Below are 12,260 nucleotides of genomic sequence, written 5' to 3' on the forward strand. Positions count from 1 at the left end.
TCTGCACACAGTAAGTGCTCAATAAACACCATTGATTGATTGAATGATTGAACCCACAAATTCACAGTTTGCCTCTCATTTTTGGTGCAAGCGGGTGGATTGTGCAAAGATATTGCAGCTATTGCTGATCATTAAGGATTAATGGTTACCAGGCAGGAAGGAAAGATGTCAAGAAGTGGAAAGTGTGTGTGAGGGCGGCAAACAACAAAGAGGCTCAGGGAGTTCAACAAAGAACCAGGAATCCATGAGGCAGGATTCCAGCTCCAGCTTCCTACTGGGCCTTTCCCAAGGCCCATCATTTAAGCCTTCTTTCTCATCTCTGGTAGAGAGACAACCGAGTTGTGTAGTGGACGGAGCAGGGGCCCCGGAGTCAGAAGGACCTGGGTTCTAATTCTGACTCTGCCACTTGCCTGCTCGGTGACCTAGGGAAAGTCACTTCACTTCTCTGTAACTCAGTTCCCTCACCTGTAAAATGGGGATTAAGACTGTGAGCCCTGTGTGGGACAGGGCCTGTGTCATTCATTCATTCATTCATATTTATTGAGCGCTTACTGTGTGCAGAGCACTGTACTAAGCGCTTGGGAAGTACAAGTTGGCAACGTATAGAGACGGTCCCTACCCAACAACGGGCTCACAGTCTAGAAGGGCGGAGACAGACAACAAAACAAAACATGTGGACAGGTGTCAAGTCATCAGAATAAATAGAAGTAAAGCTAGATGCACTGATTAGCTTGCCTCTACCCCAGTGCTTAGTACAGTGCCTCACAGAAAGTAAGCACTTAACAAATATCATAAAAATGAAACAAAACAAAAAACAACTGTTCCACCTCTCAGGGATGTTGCGAGGTATCGAGGATGTGAAAAGTCTTATTTCTGGGAGTGACCATGACTGCAGTTTGGCTCAGTGGAAAGAGCCCAGGCTTTGGAGTCAGAGGTCATGGGTTCAAACCCCGGCTCAACCAATTGTCAGCTGTGTGACTTTGGGCAAGTCACTTCACTTCTCTGGACCTCAGTTCCCTCATCTGTAAAATGGGGATTAAGACTGTGAGCCCTCCGTGGGACAACCTGATCACCTTGTAACCTCCCCAGCGCTTCTCAGTGCTTTGCATATAGTAAGTGCTTAATAAATGCCATTATTATTATTATTATTCTACTGAAAAGAGGAAAATCCTCATCAGATCCTCTAGACCGTAAGCACACTGTGGCAGGGAATATGTCTGTTATATTCATTCATTCAATTGTATTTATTGAGCACTTACTGTATGCAGAGCACCGTACTAAACGTTTGGGAAGTACAAGTTGGTAATATATAGAGACGGACCCCACCCAATAGTGGGTTCACAGTCTAGAATTTGTACTCTCCCAAGAACCTAGCACATTATTCTGCACACAGCGCTCAGTAAACACAACTGATTGATTGATTGAACCCTGAGGCATTCTTGGATATGACAATGGACCCTTTTAGGGTCAGAGACACACACACTTCACTGCACCAATAAAGCAGTTCTATTATGAATGATTTCCCCTGGGTGCTTTTTCATGTACTTGCTTTTATTCCTCCCCATCCACGAAAGAAAAACAATAAAATGATTAAGGGCAGGGCTTTCTGAGCCTCGGGTAGTTAACATGGAGCCAATGAAAAAAGTTTTGAACTTTCCCTCTCCTTCTCTGGGATACTTTTTGTTTTCTGTCCCAAGTATCAATCCTTCGCTTCTTGTTCCCACTTAATAAATACAATCAATTGTATTTATTGAGCTCTTACTGTATGCAAAGAACTGGACGAATGGGGTTTTACTCGAATGCTCTCCAAATGGTAGTTTACTCTGAGCAGTGGAAAGTTTCCTCATCTGCAAAACTGGGATTTTATATCTATTCTCCCTCCTACTTAGATTGTGAGGCCAGTGCAGGTCAGGGACTGTGTCTGACCTGATTTTTTTGTATTTACCCCAGTGCTTGGCACAATGCTTGGGACATAGAAAGTGCTTAAAAAACACTACCATTATTATTATTTGAGGAAAGATTGGTAAAGTAGGGCTGATGAAGAGGAACTCCTGCCAGACTGACAGATGGGGTGGCTATTTTGCAGAGCAACTCGCATGGGCAAGTAGATACAACACAGACCTGGGATTCAGAAGGACCTGGTTTCTAATCCTGGCTCTGCCACTTTTTAGCTGTGACCTTGGACAAGTCATTTCACTTCCTCTATGCCTCAGATACCTCATCTATAAAATGGGGATTAAGTTTGGGGATTAATGGACTGTGTCCAAACTGATTAGCTTATATCTACCCCAGCGCTTCGTACAGTGCTTGGCACATAGTAAACTCTTAACAAATGCCATTATTATTATTATTATTATTATTATCATCATCATCAAGGTGTTAATGTACTGAAAATACCCAAACTAGTTGCGGACATATTTTCTCACCTCTTCTCTCCACTACACTATTAAAAGTATCAGATTTGGCACCCTCCACGTCGTCCCCTTCCCTCACCCCCTTCAAGCCCAGTGATTCGAGCTCATCTCTGGGGAGCCGTTATCTACCTGTCTTCGGAGCTCCTGCAATTCTCGTCGGGTTTCCAATCGAGACTTCTCCACCTCCCGGAGGTTTGTTCTAAGATCTCCAGCCTCTTTCTGAGCTGAGGCCTTAGCTTCTTCCAAGATAGTAATCTTCTGTTCCTTCTCCTCCTTGGATCTCTTGAAACTGAAGAACGACATAACGCATCTATGACACCATCGATGTCCAAATAATCGCTTCATCTGGGGTTCTAGCTCTGTGCCCTTCTCACGCACTATGAGTTCTCCAACCTGAGCTTGAAAGTATCAGCAGTCATGAAGAGACAGGCCATCCTTGTGTCGGTACGCTTGGACACCTCAAGTATTTATGGGACACGCTCTGATCCCGGGCAGCTGGACCTGGAGATAACTCCGGTGATTTAAACCTTGTTTCCTCCAGTATACATTCCCCCACATAGCAGTGGAGTCGTGGGTTTTTTTTCCTTTTTCTTTTTTTTTTTTTTTGAGGGTGGGAAGGGGAGGTGGGGTGTGTGTGTGTTTGTCCCCTCATTGTTTCTTTCTCCCTCAAGTAGCTGCTTTTGGCAACTTGCTTAAGATCTATATGACCCACTGCCTCTGTGATATTCTGTCATTGGGTCTACACTATGATGCTAATTCTCTTCTAGACCCCAGAAATTACTCTGTTTTATGTAGGGAGCATTTATGAAATAATAATTGAAGTAGTTGATAAGCACTTCCTATGTGCCAAGCAATGTACTTAGTACTGGGGTAGTTGCAAGATAACCAGGCCAGACACAGTCCCTATTCCTTCATGAGGTTTGCAATCTAAATTGGAGGGAGAACAAGTATTTAATCTCAATTTAATCCTTAATTTTAAGGATAAAGAAATTGAGGCACAGAGAAGCTAAGTGACTTGCCCAAAGTCACACAGCAGGGAAGTGGCTGAGTCAGGATTAGAATACAGGTCTGCCGTCCCCCAGGTCCCTGTTCCTTATTAGCCATCGTTAGGACTGGTGAGAAGTTCTATTTTATTTTGTTGGTATGTTTTGTTGTCTGTCTCCCCCTTCTAGACTGTGAGCCTGCTGTCGGTTAGGGACCGTCCCTATATGTTCCCAACTTGTACTTCCCAAGCTCTTAGTACAGTGCTCTGCACACAGTAAGTGCTCAATAAATATGATTGAATGAATGAATATGTTCCCAACTTGTACTTCCCAAGCGCTTAATACAGTGCTCTGCACACAGTAAGCACTCAATAACTACGATTGAGTGAATGAATGAATGAATGGATTTAATTTTGTTAATTTGTTTTGTTGTCTGTCTCCCCCTTCTAGACTGTGAGCCCACTGTTGGGTAGGGACCGTCCCTATATGTTCCCAACTTGTACTTCCCAAGCGCTTAGTACAATGCTCTGCACACAGTAAGTGCTCAATAAATACGATTGAATGAATGAATGGAAGTTCTGGAATAGCATTCCTCAAGGCTATGAAATCATTAGAGGAGGGAATAGTTGAGAAATTCTTCCTAGATTAACAGCCAAATTATTTCCCTGCCTTCTCTGCCTTTCCTGGTTTCCAAACTAAGTCAACAATTTTCAACATTTTAAAGGCTAGGTGGGACTTCAGGCCCACAGATTGAGCTGGTAGACCCCATAACCAGGATCAATACTACTACTACTAATAGTATTTAAGTGTTTACTTATGCCAAATACTTTACTAAGCTGTGGGGTAGATACGTGATCAGCAGGTCCCACGTGGGGCTCACAGTCTATGTAGGAGGGAGAATGCGTATTGAATCCCCATTTTGCAGCTGAGGAAGCTAACGCCCAGAGACTTGCCAAGGTCACACAGCAGTCAAGTGACAGAGTTGGGATTAGAAGCCAGGTCCTCTGACTCGGGGCTCTTTCCACTAGGCCACACAGCTTCCCAGGTTTTAACCTGCAGATTTCAGCAAGGTCCCAGCCTTCCCTCACCCTCCACCCCCGTACCTGATTCTCTCATTTTCAATCTTTTTGATGGAAGCCCTGAGCTCAGTGTTGGAGCGCTGCAGGGTGTCCTTCTCTCTGGCCTCGTCGCCAAGGGCCCGGCGGATCTCCGACATTTCCTTGTGCTGGAGATCTCGGGTCTCCTCCCCCTCCCGCAGTTCACGGTGCAGTTCAGCCACGTCCTTCTGAGTTTTTTCATGGGTCTCTTCTGCGAGCCGAAGCTGTGTGTTCAACTGTTCTACCTGTTGGGGAGACAGAAAACCTCTGGGCCACATGCCTCCATGCTGATCCATGGTCCAACTTGAGGGACTGATTTTGTACTGTAATAATAATAATAATGATAGCATTTATTCATTCATTCAATCGTATTTATTGAGCGCTTACTGTGTGCAGAGCACTGTACTAAGTGCTTGGGAAGTACAAGTTGGCGACATATAGAGACGGTCCCTACCCACCAGCAGGCTCACAGTCTCGCTTACTATGTGCAAAGCACTGTTCTAAGCGCTGGGGAGGTTACAAAGTCATCAGGTTGTCCCACAGTCTTAATCCCCATTTTACAGATGAGGTAACTGAGGCCCAGAGAAGTGAAGTGACTTGCCCAAAGTGTCACAGCTGACCATTGACGGAGCCGGGGTTTGAACCCGTGACCTCTGACTCCAAAGCCCGTGCTCTTCCCACTGAGCCATAGTTGTAGTTCTATGGCTTGGGTTATTTGGGGAGAAACTGTAGACTCCACATTGTGAGAAACTAGTAAGAATAATTGTAATTACACTCTTACCGTGTGCCAACTATTGTACCAAGGAAGGACTGGGGTAGATACAAGAGCATCCGATCAGACACGGTCCCTGTTCTCTGGGGAGATTGCGGTCAAATATGGAGCGAGCAAGAACCGGTATTTGATCCCCATTTCACAGCTTTGGAAACTGAGAAACCCAGCAGGCGGCGGCAGAGTTGGGATTAGAATCCAGCAGATCCCCTGACTCCCAAGGCTATGCTCTGCACTCTTCCCTCTAAGCCACGCTTGCTTTCCAAAGAAACATACAAAAAAAAAAAAAAGACTTGTAAAGCTAACCAGTGCAGCAGAGAACAGGACTGCTCCCAGCATGAGGCTCTCCCATCCCCTGGAGTTCCCCAGCAGAGTGGTAGAGAAGAAAGAAAGAGAAACCAGGGTCCCCCGCCATGTCCCTGCTCTCCATGGTGAGTAGATGGTACAGTGCTTTGCACAGAGTAAGCGCTTAATAAATGCCATCATTATTATTATTATTATTACCCTCTTGAGCAAAGGAGCTCTCCCTCAGCATTCCTGCCACATTTCTGGGCACGCCACATTGAATATGGGAGAGGAGAACAAAAGAAGAAAAAAAATAAAATCTTCTGGAACTGGAAAAACATCACTCAGCCGAGAACCGTAGGTCACCAGATTGGCCTCTTCTCCACTTCCTGCAGGGCTATCCACGGCCTCACTGACTTTATGACGCAGGTATTCAGCTTGCTTTATTTACTTGCTGAAAAACGGGCCCTTGGTTTGCTTCCTTTATAACCTCTTTCAGTAGGGTTTGCACCTCCCTGGGTCCCTCTCCTAGCTTTTTTTTTTTTTAACTAGTTCCCTGCTCTCCCCAAACATCTGCAGTATTATGACACTTTAAATTCCTGTACTAGCCACCTACAAGTTGCTTGCACCTTTTCAATAGGCTCTAAATTCAGGGCCTTGAAATCTTCCAGTGACTCTTCGGTATCCCTCCCTTTGAGGGGGTTGGCAGGCCCAGGTCATTTCACCGAAGAAACTGGAAAAAAATATATGTCTAAGTAGAAGTATTCCAGACCCAGGGAAGGGAATTCAGGATAACTGAGTACTGCCAACTCGGTGCCTCTCAAATCTGGGGCGACCAAGCATTTTAAAGCGATTTGAACCGTGAAATCCCAGAATAAGAGAGCACCCTGAGATTATCTGCTAGGAAGTGACTCTACTAGCTCTATCCTTGTTTTGTGTAACTACTCTCAATTCATCCTCATAGAGAAGGATTGATTCCAGAGATGCATCCTCCTCCGGAACCCCCAAGCCCGCTACTGACCACCCATTTCCATCTGACCTCAGCCTGATAGTAGGGCAAAGAGAAAAGCAGAAGAATAAAAGAACATAAGGGCTGATTTTTCATAATTTATATCTGTGTTTAAATTTCTATTGAAGCAGATTTGAAAAAAAAACAGAATGTTTGTAAACAACACCCTAGTTGGGGAGGAAGGGAAGACATAAATTGCTTGGACAACATACGGCTGTTTACCAAGAGGAGGGATATTATTGGCGGTGGGATAGAAAGGAAGATACCATTTGGTTTATTTTCCTAGTATTCTGATTTTTTAAACACTGCTAAGGTGTAGGAAAATGGATGCGGGTGCAGTAAATGCATGTGAGAAAGAAGAGAAATCTACAGGAACGTAAAGTCACCGGTTTTTCTGAAAGGAAAAAAAAAATGCTCTTTCCTAATTCTTTACTCTGTAACATTGTCCAGATCCTCCCTGCTGGCCTGGATCATTCTGTCCCACTCTGTGTTATTGTTGTTCTGTTTTTGGGAAGGATTAGGGTGAGTCCCCCTCCTTCCCCTTTCCCCCCCACTCCTCACCCCCACCCCCACATATGGGATCCACAACTGTGCCTAGCATTTTCCGCCAAGCTCAGCAGAAATTCACCCAGAAGGTCACTGACCAGAGAAAGGGGCGATCCATCATAAAATAAACTGTTTTCATTTCCCAGGATAGAGGAGATGAAAAAAATCAAAACAAATGGAAAAAAAATCAGCTCCCCCTGTGACAGGAATTTTACAGCCAAATCGCTTTAATGTGATTGTAATAATTATTTCTTTACTAGAAATTCTCTAAACAGCCTCTTTTGAAATCTCATGCGGGGAGCCGGACTCCAGGGGAGTTTTGGAGCGGAGGAAAGAACTGGGCAGGGGAGGGGGGAGAGAGGGCGTGTGTGAGTGTGTACGCACGTGTGTGTGCATGCATGTGATTGTGTGTGCTTGCGTGCATGCGCGGGCACACGCACACGTGTGTAAAGAGAAAGCAGGGCTGCTTAACTGGCCTGAAAGTCTCTCAAGCTGAAAGGCTGTGAAAAATGTTATAGTTCCCATGGTGATAGGTAGGCCGTAGCTGGCCCCTACTAGGATTTCTCTCTGTGTTTCTTTGCCCTCAGTTTGTTATATTAGTCCTGTAACTCTCCTTCACCCCCTCATTTCTCTCGCTCTTCCCCTGGCTCATCTGTCTTTGTCTCCAAAAATTCGCTTCCCCCTCACTTGTTAGAACATCCGCTTTCACTTTTTGTTATAGTGGCTCATTGGACCCACACCTTTTTTGATGAAGATGTTCACTTTTTTCATTCTGTTAAAATGAAGTTCTGTTTTCTCCTTTCCTCTCACTTTCTTCCTCTCCTTCACTCCAACTGCCCCCTCCCCTTCTGCGTCCCTCCCGCCCCCCCCCCCCCATTTTAAACCCCCCTCTTAACTTGCCTGTGTGGTCTCTCCCAGGGTCTGACTTTGAAATCTGTTGAAAGGAGGCCATTTTTGCCAAAATAAACAGCCTGTCATGGTAAATTACTCTTTCTTCCTCTTTCATGTCCTTCAATTTTCTGTTCTCCCCCTGCCTCCTCTTCTTTGGCATTTTTGTGTTGGGAGCCATTTGCTTCCTTTGTTGCCGTCTCTTCACTTTCCAGGTCCGCTTGTAGACAGGCAATGGGCTAGTGTTGTCGCTCGGCTACCTAGTCTTAATGGACCAGGTCGTTTTTTCTCCCTCTCAGGGGTCACTTTGGGGAATGTTCCAGAAGCATAGGTTGGGGATGCAGCATATAATTTCTGGCCCAACTTCTTCCAGGCAGTGGCCCTGAGCAGGAGGATTATACAGTTCCTCTCTTGAAACTGCTCAGTCCCTGGAACATTTGTAAGCCTCCAGTCCCCACGTCAGCCCAAACGTTGCTCGCCCCTACGTCAGAGCATTGGCACAACTGCTGTGGGAATGGAGAATCCGTCTATTTCTCATTGGGAGCAAGAAAAGCAGCAGCACAACAACTTACCTCCCTCCCCAAGGCGCTCTTCTCTCTCACCAGTTCCTTTATGTACTCATTCAAGGCCAGGACCTCTTTGTGATGGGCATCCACTGCCTCTTCAAACTGAGCCTGGAAAGCCTTCAGCTCTCCTGCGATGCTGGCGATGGTCTTCTGGAAAGAACCAGGAATGAGAAAGGGAGAAATGCTGCTGTTATATAGCTTCAAGACAGAAGGTCTCTGGCGGAAAAGGGAGTTGTCCCTCTTTAGAGGAATCTCAGGTGGGAAAAAGCTGCCAAGTATCTTTTCTGAAAGGCATCTACTTATATTGCTGACATCTCTAACTTGTTTCTTTTTTTATTAGAAGAAAAGTCCCCAAACAGCTCCCCAAGTAAAGCACAGAGGGATTAGAAAAGCTAAATTTTGATTTCAGGCCGTAATTCTTATCACAATCTCGCATGCTCAAAGGAAAAAAAGGAGATCCCTATTGATTTCACTCTTTTTTCACTTGTCAGCCACCAACTGTCCCCCTACATTTCCATTAGAACTGAAATTCAAAGAATCATAAAATTTAGAGATGGAAAACGACCTATTAGATCATCCAGTCTAAACCCTTGCCAGTGCAGGATCATTCCCTACAGAACATTCCCCAGTGACTTGTCTAGACCAAGTATGAATAACTTCAGCAATGGGGATTCCAGCATGGCCCTGAAAAGATTATTCCATCACCTAATTGACCTTATTGTTGGGAAATTTTTCCTAATGTGCCGCCTAAACGTTTCTTTGCTATATTTCACCCCACTATTTCTCTCTGAGCTACCTTAAGTAAAGGATCCCTTTCTGTTGGAACGAAGCCTCTTTGTATACTAATGTTTTCATTTTGAGAAAGCGACTTATTTTCCAAGTGTCTCAAAACAGGTTTCCAATGTTGCTGCATTCACTTCCAACATCCCCCTGAAGAAGGGGTGAAGTGTTATCATGCCTGAGGACTCACAAATAGTTATTCAGTGAATCAGAGGCTGAACTGAGCCCTGGAACATAGGCCTCAGGCAGATTCCTCCTGTTTAGTTTCCACTAGGTTGCATGCCTTCAGGATTTGCTCCCCTGTCTTCAAACCCCTTGGTTGTCTTTCTGTTGGGTTCAACAGAAATATGTGGCCATTTTAACCCATCCGAAGACCAAGCAGCATCCATGCTGTGATCTTGCCTCTCTTTGTTCAGTTCTCATTGTCAGAATTTCATGTTTCATTTCATTTCATGCTGTCTCCCCTTCACATCTGACAGAACAATGCTCTCTCCATCTTCAAAGCACAATTAAAATCGTATCTGTTTCCAGAAAACCTTCTCCGACCAACCTCTCATCTCCCCACTTTATCCTCCCTCCCTTCTGTGTCACCTATACACTTATTTAAGTCCACACCTCCTGAGCACTTTAATATTCGCCCCTTTCTCACCCCCCACAGCACTTAGGTACATATCCTTTTTCTCTAGACGTCTGTCTCTCCTACTGGCTTGTAAGTTCCCTGAAGGCAGGGATTGTTCTCCCAAGAGCTCAGTACAGTGCTCTGCACACAGTAAATGCTCAATAAATGCTATTGATTGACCGATTGCTCTGATTCACTCATTCAATTGTATTTATTGAGTGTTTACTGTGTGCAAAGCACTGTACTAAGCGCTTGATGAGCAGATCAGCAAATTTTGCGGTACTGATAGAGTTGTTCCTTTTCAGAGGCATGCAATACATCATGGGCTTTCCTTTTATTATAGTCTCATTATTGTTTCAAAGCATCTCCAGCTCACTGAGACCAGAATATTTGCATATATACATAGCCATGTACATTATATGGATAAATTACATATATGTGCCCGTATCGAAGTAGTTGGGGAAAGTTAGGGATGTAAAATGTAAAGAACTAGGATAACAAAAATCAAAGAGGGAAATGTTCTTACTATTCCTCCAAGCATCCCGTTGCCATTGTCAGATGCAGAATCCTGGGCTTGACAATCTAGCCACTGATCTGATCCAGCAATGGCATGAACTATATTTTCTTTTACTCTTGAAGAGCTCAGTCAAGATTCTTTCATGCTGATTTCTATTTTTAATATGAGTGCTTATTCTCAGAATCTCTCAACGCGATCTCTACCCTAGTCATCAAGACATGACATTAGAAGAAACTTCCGAGGACTCTTCCAACCCATCCTAGTCGGATGGGGATTTATCCTACTTTTAAAAACCTCCAGGAAAAGAGATGCTGCAGAAAGATATGTGAATCACATTAGATTCCATCTATCGTTGTGGGACAGATGACCCCTGTTTAACCACTAGCTGGAAAATTCACACAGCTTCATTCCCCGAGACATAATTATACTACTTAGATGATCCAAGCCAGATCTCCCTTGGAGGATTTCACTGCTCTTCCCCCGGGAACTCAAGGAGCTCTTCATGGGCACAATTACGAGTGCTTGGGTTTAGAGCCTCAGAGTGGTTTGCTTTGAAGAAGATCACAGTTAGGACTTTTAGGCTGGGGTCTGGCTTCCTTTTCAGATCTCAGGGAGTTTTCCTTGCAATGGTTGGATCTGAAGTGGTGAAATTCGCTTAATTGGCTCTCCAAAGACCACAGGTAGGCAGGTTGGTGGGGGGCAGGGGAGTCTTCTACCTGGGGAGGAACCTTCAAAGTCAGTGAATGTTAAAAACTCTGGATGCGAGGAGAGACTCCAAAGAAAGTTTCACTCAGGGACTGAGGAATGCTCCCTGGGGACCCATTAGCATTCTCCTTGTTTTACCGTTACATCAAGAGTAGTCCAGCCAAGGAATTTTCTCTAACTGGAAATGGGGATGAAGGCAAGGAAAACAAACCCATAAAAACTCCTGACAGAGACACAGCAGCATCAGGGAATGGACACAATCTCCCCCTCTAGGCACCTGGGTGTGTATCTGGAATGTTATTTCCAAGGGGGGAGTCGGTCCATATACTGGAAAGCTACCATCGGGCTCAGTCAAGGAGGATGAGGACTCAGGGAAGGGGAGGGAGGAGACTCCAGGAAATGAGAGGCTCTTGGGCAAGATCTTTCTTCTGGTGCCAGAAACTCATTTGCTGCATTGCCAGCTACACAAAATTGCCCCAAGGACTGAAAATCTCAGAATCATGCATATAGCAGGATGAAGAAATATAGCAACAAGAGCATCCAATTTCTAATTGCAAAATTCTTTCCCACTGCAGATAATCATGTGAATTAGGATTCATCTTTCACCTCCTTCTTTCCCCATTACTTAGACCCACCAGGGTAAGATAGATGGTCCGATGTTGCCAACTCCATAAAAACAGAGTCCCTTTGGATTAGGGAATTCTGAGATTGTTCAGAGCTCAGAACTCAGACCTCTCAGGGCCACCCATCCCAAAGATATTCTTGGATCAGGCTTCCCTCCTGGACTTTGATGCGTGAGCTGCTTTCTGAAGCTCTTGTCATTTGGCATACTGCGCAACACCCGGGGGTGGGGGTGGGGGGGCGTTCCCACAACACATCAGTCAATCAATCAACCCATCAATAAGGATGGGGGAAGAAAGAAAAATCTCCAGGTGATGAGTTTTACCCTCCCACACAATTCGATAGTAACAATTTCTCCCTCTGTTCAGCAATGTTTATCTAAGTTTTTGGCTTTTGTTTACAGTGATGTAGGGAAGTGAGCTTGTTTATTTGGGTCCCCTGTATGGTTTCCAAGCAGCCTT

The 12,260-nt window shown here is 44.8% G+C and overlaps 1 protein-coding gene across 1 annotated transcript in view; it reads right to left on the reverse strand.

The window, feature by feature from the left end:
• The window catches only part of CROCC2 (ciliary rootlet coiled-coil, rootletin family member 2), a 150,296-nt gene that overhangs the window by 52,986 nt on the left and 85,050 nt on the right, over positions 1 to 12,260 (reverse strand). Inside the window, 3 exon segments of the mRNA XM_038749439.1 lie at positions 2,544 to 2,703; positions 4,501 to 4,739; positions 8,564 to 8,707. Coding sequence (XP_038605367.1) covers positions 2,544 to 2,703; positions 4,501 to 4,739; positions 8,564 to 8,707 — 543 coding nt within the window.

The sequence above is a fragment of the Tachyglossus aculeatus genome, chromosome 7 (genome assembly GCF_015852505.1).
Source record: "Tachyglossus aculeatus isolate mTacAcu1 chromosome 7, mTacAcu1.pri, whole genome shotgun sequence".
NCBI classification, from domain to species: domain Eukaryota; kingdom Metazoa; phylum Chordata; class Mammalia; order Monotremata; family Tachyglossidae; genus Tachyglossus; species Tachyglossus aculeatus.